General features: G+C 36.5%; 1 protein-coding gene across 4 annotated transcripts; it reads left to right on the top strand.

Moving 5' to 3' along the window:
- Positions 1-2,222: 2,222 nt before the first annotated feature.
- Positions 2,223-13,114, top strand: ube2q2 (ubiquitin-conjugating enzyme E2Q family member 2). 4 transcript variants are annotated; one of them, XM_082159186.1, is made up of 13 exons: positions 2,223-2,480; positions 3,850-3,954; positions 7,158-7,280; positions 7,388-7,444; positions 7,547-7,684; positions 8,958-9,042; positions 9,397-9,457; positions 9,538-9,628; positions 9,740-9,798; positions 10,062-10,110; positions 10,188-10,283; positions 10,366-10,432; positions 10,518-13,114. In XM_082159186.1, the coding sequence occupies exons 1-13, from the start codon at positions 2,322-2,324 to the stop codon at positions 10,547-10,549; spliced, it is 1,122 nt and encodes a 373-aa protein (XP_082015312.1). In that variant the 5' UTR covers positions 2,223-2,321; the 3' UTR covers positions 10,550-13,114. The 4 variants fall into 4 exon arrangements, with proteins under 4 accessions (XP_082015312.1, XP_082015310.1, XP_082015311.1 ...); XM_082159184.1 differs by having other exon boundaries at positions 2,224-2,480; positions 7,547-7,699; XM_082159185.1 differs by having other exon boundaries at positions 2,224-2,480; positions 7,544-7,684.
- Positions 13,115-17,192: the final 4,078 nt, after the last annotated feature.

Here is a 17,192-nt window from a genome sequence, read left to right as displayed (position 1 = left end):
ACATACAGTGACAAATTATCTCCCGCCCACATGGGCGTAGATTACGCGGGGGACGCGGGGGACGTGTTCCCCCCCCCCCCCCACACACACTTTTTATAAAATGTAAATTCGTCCCCCGCACTTTTTCATAGGGCAAGTGTGTCCACAACAAGCTGAGGTTTTGGCGGGTGTGTATAGCCTACATCGAGATTTAAAATCCAAAGAGTCAAGTCTATTTACATACGTGACTTTAACGTTTCCATGGTAATCAGTCACTCGTGCATCACGACACGCCCATGCTCGCACCCGCGCCCAATTCATTTTTTTCATTTTGTGTGTTTTTTTTTCCCAAATCAGTGACATCATTTATTAATTTGGCAATTAAAGAGTTAAAATCCAGATTTTTTTTTTAAACATTTAGTATTTTTGAGCAGGACTGAGGTTGATTAATAGATTTATGCAAAAAAAATTGAAATTTTTTTTTTATCTGATACATTTTTACAGCAGTTTAAAGTAGTGGCTGTTTTCAGCCACGAAACATAACGAAAGGGTAGTAAATTTGCCCACAGTGTACTGTTGAGTTTTTGAAAAATTTCAAAGCATTTTCCCAAAATATGTATCAAAATAAGATTAGTCACCAAAAATCATTCCATTTGCTGAAACATGGAGAAAGTTATGGCCAAATTAAGACTCAAAAATACCCCGTAGTGGATGAAAACATCCCCAACAGCACATAAGGGTTAAGCCACTTTTGAAATGATGGCTACGCCCCTGCGCCCACTAAACACTCTTTCGGTCATAATGCAAATTTAGGCAAAATATCTATAAAAGCAATGATCTATAAAATCGCTCTCTTTTGCATTTAATACTAATTTCGCTCAGTTACAATTTTAGATAGGCGCTTGTAATAATAATAATATTTTTATTTAATTTTTTACTGAAATGGACCTGTCGGAAATTAAGTAACGTTCTGTAGAAACTGTCCGATGCGCCGCTAGATGGAGACAAATATCAACCCCAGACACGCTTAACGGATTTACGGCCTACAAGCGTTTGGATGTCCCACAAAAATACCAGTTACTACAAAATCAGACCAAATATGCAGCAGGTTTTGATTACAGCTGTATAGTTGTGAAACATTTTAGTAATAATAGTAATAATGATAATAATAATAACAATTATTCTTTTTATTATTATTATTGAAATCATTTTATATGCTGGTGCAAGGTGATGATCATATGGACTACAACACATTATTTCTAGTCGACCAACCTAAAAACAATAAATCATAATGATAATTTAACATATATATATATAATTATTATTGACACTTATTAAAATCTTATGATGTGTTTTTTATTATCATTATTATTATTATTAACACTTACTACGATATTATAATATATGTTTAATGTATTATTATTATTTACTTATTTCTTTAATTATTTTATATGATAGATAGTGCAAGTGGATGATCAAATAGGTTACTGTTGGTTCCTACTCTAACTATTTCTGGTCTACCATCCTAAACAATAATAACAATAGATTATTATTAGCAATATTAATACTTACTAAGATATTATAATATATGTTTAATGTATTATTCATTTATTAAATCGTTTTATATTCTATATGCTAGTGCAAGGTGATGATCATGGGGTACTGTTGGTTCCTACTCAAAGTATTTCTAGTCGACCATCCTAAAAAAATAATAAACCATAGTGAGCATTTTGATATAGATTTTTTATTATTATTAACCTATTATTGTTATATTTATTATTATTATTATTATCATCATTTTTATTATTATTGACACTTACTAAGATCTCATATGTGTATTATTATTATTATTAACACTTACTACGATATTATAATATATGTTTAATGTAGGCTTTTATTATTATTATTATTTACTGAATTATTTTATATGATAGATTGTACAAGTGGATGATCAAACGGGTTACTGTTGGTTAATAAATAATAATAATGATGATAATTATAATATATTATTATTATTATTAATGCAGGATGGTCGACGAGAAAAACAAAAAAGACATTCATGTGAATATGAAAACAAAACCATCAGCCTCCATGTATATACTGATCATCATCATCATCCCCATGGCCCCTCTCACATTATTTGTTTGGCGGGCGTTGTTTGCTGGTCTCTCCCCTGTCTTCAGTGCTCCTCTCCTCCCCACCCCCTCTTTGTTGTTTCTCTCCTCCAGCCTCCGCTGTGCGCGCGCGCGCACACACACACTCCCTGGGATCAGCTGCGCGCTCGCAGTATCCGTGCGCGTCCCTTCCCCCCGCGGCCTGGCTGCTGATGAGATGAGTGGAAGATGTCGGTGTCGGGGCTCAAGGCCGAATTAAAGTTCCTGGAGTCAATCTTTGATCCAAACCATGAGCGATTCAGAATAATCGACTGGAAGCCTGATGAACTGAGCTGCCAGTTTAATGTGACAGGAGAAAAGCTGCTGATTATTCACTGCAACATCACGGTAAGATTCATCAGCCTTGTGTAGCTTACATGCGAACAAGACAAGGCCGAGTGAAATAACATCACCACAACCCCCCTTTGACTCGATTAAATCCATCATAATGCGAATAAAATAATTTATACCTATCAGAATCGATTGTATATCCTCAAACGGATGTCAAAATGGCAGATAAACAAGTACACACTCCTAGCCCGAGCTACATTTAGCCTGCTAGTTGATTAGCTAACAAAGTTAACTGCGTTGGCTCTCGCTTCAACTGTCTTTTCTAAACAAACTCGCCAGCTAATATTCAGGCTTATTTGATCATATCAAACACGACATAGTTAAATAAAACGGATATTTGTTTTATTCCGCGTCGGTGTGGATTTAGCAGTTAAGTTAGTTAGCAGGTAATTCGCTTGTGTGCTAATTTAGCAAAAATGATACATTAGCTAACTTAGCTAAACGACGTTTTGAACAAAATGTTTTTTTGTCGTTGTTGTCTTTCTAAACCGACTTTGAGATGCTATTTTTGAATGTACATGTTGTAATGAAACCACGTATTTTGTGTTAACAGTTAGTTATAATGTTGGGTATCTAATTTAGCAATTAATTGGCTGTTTTGTCGAAGTTCTTCATTTAGCGAGGCCTGTTAAGAAATGCGTAGATTTAAAAATGATCCAACTCTATATCCAGTTAAATCTATCGTAATTTTGTTGCAATGTATTTGTTATCGTAATTCCTCATTGCTATCATGATTAATAATGGTGTGTGCTAGCGATATTAGCGCATTTCCAAACTTAATAATTTGAGGGATTCCTGACATTTTCACAGCTATTTAGAGGACACGATTTGCACGTATGTTGAGTGAATATTAAGTATAATAGATTATCAAGAGGTGTTGTCATAACGGTCATTATCTACGTTATGAAAACGCGCTGCAACGCCACTGCAGTGCAACTAGCTGCCGTGTTGGTGTTATTGAGGTCAGTTAGTTCGCTGAGTTTATATTTTGATGTGTGTGAAGGTGTGTGTGTGTGGTCCTGACAAGCAGAAGCAAATCACGTCGCCATCATTTTGTCCCTCCAATGATGGGAGGAGATTTTCAAAGTAGTTGATGGGAACATAATGTTCACATGATTTTACATGGTCCACAGAAACAGGAACATCACCATCAGCTCTGACTCACACTCCACTGCACAGGTCTGCTGTGCTCTCTTTTGGGTGTTCATTTAAATGAGTTTGATTCATTGGTTTGGCAGCTGTTGATGTGGCTTCTTATGCAAGTGGCTGAATGGATCCGATCAGACTTCAGTAACCTTGCGAAAGGGCAACGGGTTTGGATGCAATTAGGAAGATGCTGATGTTGTAACTCTTGATGTTTTTGTAGGAGTCTTACCCTTCAACGCCACCAATATGGTTCGTTGATTCCGATGACCCAAGTCTGACCGAAGTCCTTGAACGGCTAGAGGATGTCAGAAGAGGCAATACTTTGGTAAGGAGGTGTTTCCGCTATCTGAGATTTCAATGAGATGTGATCATCAAAATGCAACACAAAATAATGTACATTACTGTTCAAAAGTTAGTGGTCAGTAGGTTTTAAAAAAAAGAAATGATTAAGTAAAGATGCTTTAAATTGATCAGTAATGTGACAGTAAGACTTCTACATATATCTGAATCCTGAAAGACAAATGTATCATGTTTTACAAGCGATATAAGTCTCTCACTTCCACCAATATGGATCAACAATTTTGATGACATCACTCTGCACTTCAGCTTCTCATCAGATTTTCTATCCAATCAAATGCTCTCTAGAATCTGAAGAGTCCCGCCCCCTGCACCATAAATAGACGCTGAAGCTGTGGCTGAAATTGCTCACTTGTTCACACAATTACTATTTTCTATATGGTGAATAGCACATAATGCACAGTATAGTGAATAGGAAATGATTCAGACTGTGGAAATATGCTTTCTATTGGGGCGAATGAAGTCTGGTTTTGCGTTAGTTGCATACGAACCGCCACAGCGCTGACACGGTCGTCTCCGGTCCAGAGTCACGATAGCACTGAGCAGATCATATACGCAAGTCACCGCAGACTAGAAAACATATCAGACCCATTTGAATTTTGCACAGAATGCTATATGGTGGAGAAAGTTAGACTCGGCATTAGAAACAGCATTGATGAGTAGAAGAGATAGCACCAATGCTGTGAACCAACATAAATTACACACTTTTCAAACTACACATCCTCAGCATGATTATGTTCACGGTTTTGCTTTAGTAATAGTTTCATAGTAAATCTAAAAGGGAAATTTATTAGACAGCTGTCATAAACTGTCAAATGCAGCTTTACCAAGCTCAATGGCTCTGGCTGAGCTGTGATATAAACAAAACACTATTGGCTATTTTAAAAAGGGGAGGAGCTGTTTGATTTGTCCCGCCCTGTCTTCCGGTTTCAGTGGAAATTACGTCAACAATGAATAACGCTGTGCATTTCAAGGAACTTCAGTGGGTCTTTAAGTAGCACAGCTGTTTTCAGCATTTATAATAATAAGAAAGGTTTCACCAAATCAGCATATTAGAATGATTTCTGAAGGATCATGTGACACTAGGAGTAATGATATTCCAAAAATACATGAAACATGCAATTCATACACACAGTGACCTGAAAACCTCTCTATAAAGAACGTGTTTTTAAATCAAAACCCATTTCGATATTTCTTGGGAGTTCAGGAAGTCAAAACTGTCAGGTTGATGCAACTGATTTGATATCATAGAAATAAAAAAAACATTGGTATGAAACATTTTTTAAAATAGTAATGATTAAAATGTCTACACAGCTGAAAGAGAAATGAGATTATTATAATCATTTAATTCAAGCTTTTGTTAAATGGTATAGTAGTTTGTCAAATTCATATGAAACCAACAAGAATAGAGTACATTTCTAAGAACTTGGCACATTTATTTCAATGCTGAGGATGCCAACATTTTCACTGTCCCCTCCACAAAGTAATTTATTTCAAATAAACCTTAATAAATAAGGTTATGACACCACAAACTACAAGTATAACTAATATAAATTAAGTATTATTAAAGACAAATACTTTGTCCTTTGTTTGATTTTCATTAAAGCAGACTGCAGCAGGTTTATTAGGCTGCTGTCACTGAGCAAATGCACCAATCCAATATACTGTTACTGTTACACATGCGACTGTTTACGTTCACTTAAGTCATAACCAACTATGTTTATGTGGACTCTCACCAAGACACAATTCTGTGTGAATTTGTCCATTCAAGCACGAGAAGATGTGAAAGGGAACTCAATTTAGTATTCTCACACAGTCCTGGGTGTATGCGCTCTGGGTGTACAACTTTTCAAACAGTGCGCAAGTACTGAATTGAGTTCTCTTGTGTCTTGCGCTTCCATATTTTAATTGGCAAGGCTTAAAAACACATGCAAATGAGAAACCTTTGGGTAACGCTTTACATTAAGGTTCATTAGTTAACCTTAGTTAACATGAAATAAGAATTCAATTAATTTATTTGTATAGCGCTTTTCACAATACATATTGTTTCAAAGCAGCTTTACAGAAAGTGCATCTTTCAATACGTTCAATATGTGAACAATACTACTTCAGCATTTATTATTCTTAGTTAATATTAATTTCAACGTTTACTAATGTTATTAAAATCAAAGGTTGTATTTGTTAACATTAATGTACTGTGAACTAAACATTTTTTGGTATGTGAATGCTGTTTTACATGAACAACATTATGACAGGAGTGAAGCACAAAGCTTTGTTTACAAAAATAAATAATAGGTTGGCAATTAAAAGTTACATCGCAGCCAAACGTTTGGATTTGTGACGAATGAGAGAGTTGTGCTTGAGCCCATAAATTTAAGCTTTGTCGGCTTTGTATTCGGTTTTGCAATCTGGTCTCCCGATTATCAGCGTATTTAACAATATTCCATTAGTTATTCCACTGGACATGGAATCTCGTTTCTTTTCCCAAATCTTCACTCACGTCTCACCCATTTTCGCAGTGGACTATAAACGTGTCTTCCTTTGGTTCGCTTTAAAGTAGGCCTATTATATTAGCATTCTTTATTGTGGTAAAGTAGATAAACACTGTAGGAAGGATAGCCTACCTTTTTACTTGCACGTCAAATTCTTTTTAACACAGTTTGTGCTTGTTATTAGACTTGGTAAGGCGCAAGTTATACATTTAATATACGTTTTATTTATATATATATATATATATATATATAACGCTGCGTCACCACCGGTGGTTAGTCCATTACCACAGTGGTGGTAAAAAACCTGCCACAGTCACAGCCCTAGTGTTACCAACTTTTGTAACAATGCAGCAATCCTTCGTGCAGTTTCGTCAACTGTCCCGAGCGTGGATCACGCTGGCGCCGGGCTATTGGACAGTCCTTGTTGTCGAGCCCTGCTTTATAATGCATTGACCCAAATATGATTGTGCTATAATCGTGCTGCCCCAATCCATAATGAACCTAAATCCACATATTGGTCAGTCAGGATGAGACGGTTTTCTTTATCTGAACACACTTTATCTAGCTTTTTTTTTTTCTATGTGACCCAATGCTTTACAGTAGATTAGCTGTTTTATATTAGTTAGTTTTTCTCTAATAAAGTTCCTCACCATTGTTTCCACTTTTTCTTCTTATGCAGCTCCTACAGCAGCTGAAAAGGCTGATCTGTGATTTATGCCGACTCTATAACCTGCCCCAGCATCCTGATGTGGAGATGCTGGATCAGCCTCTTCCTGCTGGACCCATCAGTCAAGACAAGAAGGTAGCCCAAATCAGACCTACATAGCCTTCTTACACTCCTTCCTTTTCCCGTTTTTAAGGTGTGTTTGAGCTGACGTAAACTTTGTTTCATGTTCTTGTTGTTCCCAGCATGGAACAACTGATGAAGTGACATCAGAAGAGGAGGAGGAAGAGGAAATGGCCGAGGTATTAAGCTTTGGGGGATGTGAAGGCTTCTTTATGATTCCAGTTATGATGAAAGACTAGATGATACCTAACACGTTCTTTTGTTTGTTGCTGTGGCAGCAGGATATTGAAGATCTAGACCACTATGACATGAAAGAGGAACCGGTCGATGGGAAAAAGTCGGAGGACGATGGCATCGAGAAGGAGAATCTGGCAATTCTGGAGAAAATCCGAAAGAACCAGAGGCAGGACCACTTGAACGTAAGTGTCCATTCGGTAAGGTACCCTTTTTATTTAACTTTGGGGTTGGGTGGAGCACTTTTAAAAAAGCAGCTTTTTTTTGATTGATGCAAAATAGCACTGACAACCAGAGTCCAACGCTAAGGATTTTTTCTACTGGCCCAGTCGGGACAGTGGTTGAAATTTTTACTTGCCCTGCCAAAATTTTCACTGGCACCCACACAAAAAAGTAATAAATAAAAATGGGCTAGTTATTGTTTTTGTTTTTGATCCATGTAACCTTAATAGATAAGGTTATGACACTAAAAACTACTAGCCTAACTCATACACATTTTAAATATTGTTAAAGACAGTCGGTAATAAAATAAGAACAAATAATCAAATTACGAGCTATAGCACAAATAAATATAACAGAATGAACATATACAAATGAAGTAAAGTTCTTTTCAGGTTTTTCATGTAGGTCTAAATTAGATTTTCAGGTACAGAAATAGTAATCCATCTTCACTGTATTAATATAGATGAACCCTCATTACAGTAATTCTGTCTGTCTTTCAACATATAATAACAGCAGCAGCAGGAATATTAGGCACCTGTCACATTAAGAGCTGTACGGATCCAATATTTACACATGCATCCTATGTTTATGCTCACTTAAGACACAACCGACTGTGTTTACGAATATACTCAACAAGGTTGACATTTTGACAATTTTGTGTGAATTAGGGCTGGGCGATATGGCCAAAAAAATCACATCTCTGTATTTTTTGAGTGAATGGCGATATATATATCTCTGTATTTTCTGTTTTTCTACTTGAATAAAAAAAAAATCTGTATTTAATTTTTTTATAAAAAAGTTATTTCACATCCTGCCCAATTATTGTCCTACAAACAGTGTTCATATTGAAGGCAATGAAAACAACTAGCCTATAGCGTAGTCTAATGCTATATATATATATTTTATGTGCAAAAATGGGATAAAATCACATTACATTCTAACAAACAAAAATAATGATTTTAAATTCACTAAACTAAAAAAATAAAAACAAGACCACAGACTGATTAACCTACATTTGATAACCACATTACTGTTAGACTCACTTTACAGTTACTGTCATCATAAAAATACACTTACTTGTAGGTTTCAAATTCTACATGTGGCAAATTTATTATCCAACAACAAATATTTTTTGACAGTTCCGTCAATTCAGAAAGGCATAATAATGTATTCAATAATTTGAAAGATTGCGCCTTGTAGTGCTGTTCCCTAAATGCTGTTTTGTTGGTCTCTTAGGGTGCAGTGTCCGGTTCAGTTCAGGCCTCTGACCGCCTCATGAAGGAACTCAGGGAGATCTATAGATCACAGAGTTATAAGACAGGTAATTTCACTTTTGACCTTTCCATGTGTCTGTCCCAAACCTTCATACTGCCTACGTAGGCTGTTGCCTTTTAAGTGAATGACTTACCTGTAATTTAGAACAGTTCCCTTGGCCAGGTTTGTTTTTGTTTTTGCTTTGTCCGCCATCACTACGCATTTCTGAGATTGTCTTCTCCACAAAGTATGTGATCTGATCTTGGAATCTGGCCTCATTTTATGTAGCTTCACTTTCGGAGCTGCCACTTCTACGTCAGGAGTGCACCTTAAGATGATTATGGAAAATTAGTTTTATCTTGTTCTAGTGAAGGGACTGTTACAGATCTGTTTGTTTACTCTTCCATTCTGTCGTTTCCAGGTATCTATTCAGTGGAGTTAGTCAACGATAGCCTGTATGAGTGGCATGTCAAGTTAAGGACGTAAGTATGGTTGCACAACAAATGAAATAACATTTAGGCTGATGATGGTTTATCTGAAAATCATTCTTCCGTGTTTTAAGGGTTGACCCAGACAGTCCGTTACACAGCGACTTGCAGGTTTTGAAGGAAAAAGAAGGCATGGACTACATTCTGCTCAATTTCTCTTATAAAGTTAGTGTTGTTTTGTTTCGTTTTTGTACAGAAAAATACAGATTGAAGATAATTTGATTGAAAGGCAAGATTACGCAACTGAAGTCTTGTTTTCTTTCTTTCTGATGGCAGGATAACTTTCCTTTTGATCCTCCCTTTGTACGGGTTGTGTCTCCTGTCCTGTCTGGAGGGTGAGCACCTTTCTATTGCCAGTATTAATATTTACATTTAAAGACTTGCACTTATGTTTATATAGAACATGTATGCATGTTAGAATGCATAGTTGTAAAGTTTTTAATTATAAATTCATGTTGTTTTTCATGAAGCTTTTAATTTCATGAAAATTCATTTAAAATATCATTTATACAAATAATGTTAATTTTCAGAATCACAGTTTGTTAGGAATACATAGTAATTTGCTGTGTCCTGATATATATATATTTTTCTCATCCAGCTATGTTCTTGGAGGAGGAGCCTTGTGTATGGAGCTACTTACAAAACAGGTTTGAATTCACTTTAAGGTTTAACTATTGAACTAAATCTGAAATAAAATCAATCTAATCTGTGGCGTTGATCATAGGGCTGGAGCAGTGCCTACTCAATAGAGTCAGTCATCATGCAAATCAATGCCACCTTAGTCAAAGGGAAAGCCAGAGTGCAATTTGGAGCAAATAAGGTTTGTCTGGCCGCCTCATGATCCGAAACCAAAAATATTTGCTTGCAGAAATGTTGACCCTTTCCCTTTTGTTTTTGTGCAGAATCAATACAATCTTGCCAGAGCACAACAGTCATACAAATCATTGGTTCAGATTCATGAAAAGAATGGTAGGTGGAGAAACTACTAAATGAGGTACAGAATTGATGCGCTTTGAACCGCTCTCAGATGTGTTTTCTGATGTTTTTCCTCTAGGCTGGTACACACCTCCTAAAGAAGATGGCTAGTAGAAGAATTGATCCACTTGCACACTGCAAACATGGGATGTCTGGTCAAACCTTTGCTTTATTTTACTAATGTTTTTCACCTCTTCAGCTTGAGACGTCGTGTAAGTTGAAACCATCAAGGGGACACGTTCTCGCTGTCTGGAATGCTCGGAAATTTGCATCGTCCTTTATCTCCTGCAAGGCTGGACTCTTTGACCATATCCCGTGACATCTGAATTTCTGTCTGTTTCTCATGCTCTCTCTCTCTCACTCTCTCTCTCTCATTTATTCTTTCTATACTGATGGGACTTTAAGAGCCTTGGTACTAATAAGGCATCTAACATGGCGTTTCAAAGTGGTCTGATCAGAGAAAGATGTGTTTTTCTTTTCTTTCTCTACTTTTTGTTGCTTCCTCCTCACTTTTACTGGAGCATGGCTCTGTTCAGGATTATTACGTAGATGGAGATGCTCGATGAAGATGCTGGATCTGATCCTCTCTGTCTGCTTTTAAAGGACATTCTTTTGGCCATGGACTTTAAATGATGGTTTACTGAACTTTAAACAGGATATGGATGCAACTAGAGACAATGTGAAGACAATGTGCCACTGCTCTTGTATCTATAGAGTCCCCTCCCCCCATGCATTTTGAGTTAACATGTACTGGTACATTAAATGCTGATGTTGTTGAAGAATCATTGTTTGCCACAATTATATGCGCAAGCTTCTTAAGCAACCCCTAATATTAATGATAACGTCGAGGACGAGAAGAAGGGGCGTTTATACGACTCTTGCTCCAGATCTCGTTTGGATGAACTCCACTCAGTTTCCTTGCGCTCGCTTTTAGCATGTGGCTGATCTGAACAATAATGGACAAATGCAAGCTTTGGCTTTGAAAAGGCGAAGCGGATCTTGCCGTGGCTCCATAGTTGAACAGAGCTCCACTTGTATACTTGTAAATGGATTTGAGGCGTCTTAAATGTGGTGTTTATGTGAAGTGGGGGAATTATCAGAGTTGTTTTCACATGAGGACTTTTGGACTCGAAATGGGGGAAAAAGGTTGATGTTTCTCAAAATAACTGGGGTAATATCTTAAAAATTGTATTTATATAAGTGATATGAACATAACTCTTTTTTTTTTTTCTGTTCCCACCCTTAATTGTTATTTCCTGTTTTGAAAGATGTTCATAATTTCTGCTCCATTAAAACAGCTGTTACAGATTGAGACATTTGAGGTTTACATTACTCATGGACCTCTCATGATCAGCAGTACTTAAACCTAGAGTTTTTTTGATACTGTCAGTTTTATTTTGTGAGCATCGATGGATTCAAGAGCGCAAATAATACTTTTCTCATAGCACAACACTAAAAGAGCACTGTTTCTTTCCATGCCAGATGGACAATTCATACAAAACTCAAGGCATTGTTTATTTTACCTCTCGGATTTCAACGTCCAGTATAAAGTCTTAACGTTAACGGCGAAAGAGAACTGGTCAAAATACACCATACCTCCCTATTTTTTGTGTCTTTGTTTTGGACTGTATTATAAAACTGGCTGTCCAAGGCTCGCGCATGTGAAGGCGTCTTGCGGTTTCCATTAAAAACTCAGGAAAATCCATTTTGTTAGAAAATGCTTTTTCGGTCCGTTTGCTCTACCTATCCACTTCAAGGACTTTCTTTAGTTCCCGAAAGCAAAGGAAGGGATTGTTTTAACAGCTTCCTGTGGCCTCTATTTAGTATTTTATGATGGGGCTTGGTTCCATCGTAAGAAGTGTTAAAGGCCATTTGTGATTGGACGACTCTGGCTATAAAAATGCATCAGATTTCCATTGTTTACTGAATTTGAGTGCTCAATCAAATGTAACTTATGTTTTTGTTGTTTCTCACCCCTCTGACTTCAACTTTTTCCAGTTGTAAATATTTTGGGGCATTTGGGTTTAGTATTTGCACAGAATGTTGTGATTGTGCCTCTTGGATCAGTCCTGAGTTTGAACTTCCATAACAGGCAAGCTCTTGGATACGTATTATCTTTAACATGGATGCAAATGTAATCTTTTACTCCAATCACATGTAAATGTAATTCAAGAGAGCCATTACAGCTGGAATATCTTGAGTAACTCAAGTGTCTGCTTTGCGAGTAATTGCTGCTGTCTTGTTTCAGAGATGAGCTCGGTCTTGGGTTTTCATCGGTGAGATTTGAAAAGGCAGACCTTTCCGACTGATGTTCCTTTTAGGGGGTAATTCATCTCAGAAGTACGTCGGCGTTCTCTGAGTTGCTGACTTGGGCTTGTCCGCATTGACCAAGATTTCTGTGACTGATTAGTCTTTCTTGTTTCCTTGTCCGAACAGTAATGACTTGTGTTTGTTTTTTGTTTTCACACCGAACATGAACCTCACATTAACTAATAACAAAGCTCGTCTCTGGTGCCATTTCACGGAATGGTTCTTAAAGCTCACACTGTTGGCATGCTTTCTGGGGTGTTTTTTTTGTTTGTTTTTTTGTTTTTTTTCCATTATAAGAGAATTTTGACCATGTACAGTATATTTGTAAACTTGCATCAAGTTTATGAATAAAGAATTTTACGAGGAGCCTTGTTGGGGAATCTGTGAGTGATCTGGTTGATGCATTTTGAGAACTTAAATTTTCATTAAAGGCACAATATGTAACATTTAAAATATTCAAAAATGTTTTACATTTTATTGACGTGTACTTGCATTATCCAAAATGTTTAAATCCAGAGAAATTAGCCATTTTAAACAGTGTAATGTCCCATGTCATCTGTTAATGACATCATATTCGCGTTACCCTTAATTTCCAATAAGAAACATCAAAATCACTGTATAACGTTTTATTGGATTTTACAACTGTTTGGACACATTTATCAACAGAAAACGAATCATTGTTTTATAGCTCAACACGGTCTTATTTGAATCTCGTTTTCTTGATTTACTGCGAGTAACACATTTGTACCCAAAAAGTAGATCAGACAACACTATTTTGTCGAGTGGCTAACATGCACTGTAAAAAAGGATTGCTGTGATTATTTATCACAACTTAAAGTATGTTCATGCTCGACTTAAAATATTAAGTTCAGTTAAGTTGGATATTTAAGTTCTCAAAATATTTTAAGTGGCATAATCTGAAAGAGCTTTATTTGTAGGAACACAATGTTTTAACATTTAATTAAATGCCATTTAACAACACAAGCTTTCATTAATATGAAATTCTAATATCGATCTAGCGTACTGCAGTGTCTCGTAGCCACCGAGCGAACGCACAGAGTAACGGTATAACTTTCAATACGAACAAATGTATTTTTAGTATGATTGTTTTTATCAAGCAAAACAGAGCTGCGTTACCCCATAATTTTAATTAGTCCAATAAAGTTACCTCTATGAGTAGTAATTCAGCACTTCAGTAGTAATTCACAGTAATTCGGCCGTTTCATTAGAATGAAATTAAATCAAACGTAAGGAGGCGAACGTTAAATTGAACTTTAATCGCAAAATATGCATGAACACCAAAACGAAAGGAGTGGCAGTGGCCGACTGTGGCGTGTTAGCATTATAAAAACAGCTACGTAAAATGTCCCTGAACTCTAAAAAGCCTTTATGATTGTATAACTTGTAATAACAACATGTAAACTGAGAGCTACGACTTGTACCACCTGGTCACATCAGATTTAAGGTGTGTTCAACCGATCAATGTATGACATCAAAGTACAGCGAGAGCGACTTAAAACCATACAGAGCTTTATTTACGGTAATTACGACTGCCGAATTTGAATAAGAGACCTCTAGTGGAGAAACTTGCATACTGTGCCTTTAAGAAAACATCAGGGACGCCAGAATATAAATACTAACACTCTCTGCCTGATTTAAAAGTGTGATGGTTTCAACCCGAAAAATGTATTTTTGAAGTGTAAAAATGATTTATTTTCTGTCGTCTAATTTTATGATGCTGTTGAATGTACACTTAACTACAGTAGTCAACATTTGAAGTGGATCAAAACCTTTCATCAGAGTTATACATTTTGAACAATACCCGTTCTTGTCTTAGGACAACTTTGATGGACTTTTTTGATGTATTTTAACTCTATAGGTTGCTGGTTAAACGTTAACATGAGTGACTTTGTTGTTTACCACTAAAGATGTCATCACGGCTGTGGGGGTCAGGGGCTGTTGCAACATATGAAATTATCAGTCAACATTCAACAGTGTCTGGCTTAAGAGTTTCTTGACTTGTCAGCCGATGGGTATATTTTGGGTATAAGGATTTAATACAGTCAGACATTTGCTTTAAACACATCAGCTACAAAAATGAATGCATTATTAATGAGAATTCAGTGATTCTAAAAGTTATACAGCTGTGATTTTTGATGCATGCACATATTTGAGAATTGCTTATGACCACTGAAAATTTTAACGCTTTTGTTGACTTATCCAGTCTTTCAATGTAAATCTATAAATCTTACTATTGCGTGGCATGTTTTTTAAATCGCAAGATGCCAGGTATTTTTGTAGTAATCTGTGAGCTATGAAATTGCAATTGCAAGTTTAAACTGTGACTAAAAATTAGGAAAGTTGTAAGCGCCTTGTTAAAATGGAAGATTATATGAATTGAATAATAATTCTACCTTGCCACATGGGGTAGCTGTTTCCATTTTTGTACACTCATGGTTTCTCCTCTACAATTAACAATGAGACCAAAACGTTTGTTTTCTCTAGGCCTATTATAACTTAAGCTGAATTGATAATGACATTTGTATTGTATTTGTATTGCAAGTCACTATTCATGTTTGCTTGGGTGGAGGTCACTGGAGTTGTAACTATTGCTTAAACTGAAGTCATTAGGAATGAACTTTAGAACATTGGTACTCATACGTCAATAAAAAAGTCAATGAATATATCCATTTATTGTATAACTCACCATTTAGAAAATGTTGTAGCCTGAAGGGAAAAGAAAATGAGTTGTTGTCCTGAAATTATCCAATTATAAATTGTATTATATAATATACATGTAGATTTGGTGTATTTTGACCAGCTGAAAACTGCATTTGCACTGTCTTTAGATGGCAGAGGTGTCACTCAAAGCCATTTGAAAACATATTAGAGAAAAGCTTTCAGATCAGGTTTGTATGTCGCTTACACCGGTTGGAATTAAGGGATTAAATCACTTAAATTTACTTTAATCCACAATACATAAAAAAATAAATAAAAAAAACGAATGTATTAATTTCCCCACAAAAAACACCTTGAGCTTAGGTCTTGTTTCAGTTGTAGTAAGACACTATAAAGACCCTCTGTGGTGAAAATTAAGTTTTTAATGTTGTTTATACATCTATGTGGTGTTTTTAATATGCTTTAAGACAAAACGTGTACAAATACACAAGTCAACACCATTGCTGAGTATTTTCTCTTTAAAACTGCAGTGATCTGAAGACAGTCTCAAAAACGCGGTTTGAAATCGCTGGTGTTTCTTATACGTCCCAAACTACATTGTAACCAATCAGATCAACGTGCCGGACCGGCGGGCTTTAGCACGTCAACTGCTGCAAAGCAGGGGACTCTCAAGAGAAATCGGGTTTTATTTTTATATGGATGTATGTATATGTTTCTGTTGGTATGAAAAAGCGAGTACAATTAGCATGATAGCGCGGGTGAAATCTGTAACTGTATATGACATATATTACGATGTTATGATGAACTATATGCCTTTTCTCCACTGACGTTCTGAGTTGTTCAAAGCGTCTCTAAGGATACAGATTTTGAGATGAAGGACAGGAACAATGTTTGTTTAAAGGTGAACTAAGTAACTTTTTTTACCTTAACTGAACAGCTTCGGAGTCATTGGAATGGTTATATTACTTATTTCGGGTTGAGTGGTGGTCGTTTCGCACCCCCCTGGTGCCCGTGAGCGGAAATACGCACTTGCAACTTTGAGCCGGCGGGTCGCCGGCCGCTGCGTCAGGAAGTATCGCGTGATATCAGGTTTCGCGATGTAAACAATTGCTTTACGGCCAAAAGAAATCTGCTAAAATGCTGTCATTATTGCGTTCTCTCACGCTGTCCGAACCCGAATGAAGAAGACGTTTTAAAGAACGTCCCATCTGCTTTGATGTCGTTGATCTATAGCCTCTGGTGTCTGAGAATCACCAACAAGTTTTTACAACAGTATTGTCAAATATCTATTCCGAAGCTGTGGGGGGAGCTCTAGAGAGAAACCTGCGAGCAAAAAGCGAGAATACAGCGAAGAAATCCCGAAGCTACTGAGTGCTGCTTTAACATTAGCAACACATTATTAGCTGTTTGATAATGTAGTCAAGCCAAAGGCTAATCATATTAATTACCGCTATGTGTCTTAACGTAGAGAGCGATACATAAAACACATTAACATTCTGGTACATCGACTTGTAGACGAGCCTGAGTGGAGGCAGGGCTCATTTGCATATTACTAAATTAAGCAAGTGTGTAGAGTTTCATTCAAGCTATTTAAAGGCATTAAAAAAAATCACAGGAAAAAACATTTAAATATGCCATTTTGGTGATCGAAGATGAGTTTTAAGGGATAAAAGTATCGACTACAAAGGGACTTTAACTCTTTACCCGCCACCTTTGAAAAAAACTTTTTTTATATAAAGTTACCAACCAGTGACGACATTTTTGA

The sequence above is a fragment of the Leuciscus leuciscus genome (genome assembly GCF_965113295.1).
Source record: "Leuciscus leuciscus genome assembly, chromosome: 25".
Lineage (NCBI taxonomy): Eukaryota > Metazoa > Chordata > Actinopteri > Cypriniformes > Leuciscidae > Leuciscus > Leuciscus leuciscus.
Note: the sequence above shows the minus strand (reverse complement) of the source record. Positions and strands in the feature narration are given on the sequence as shown.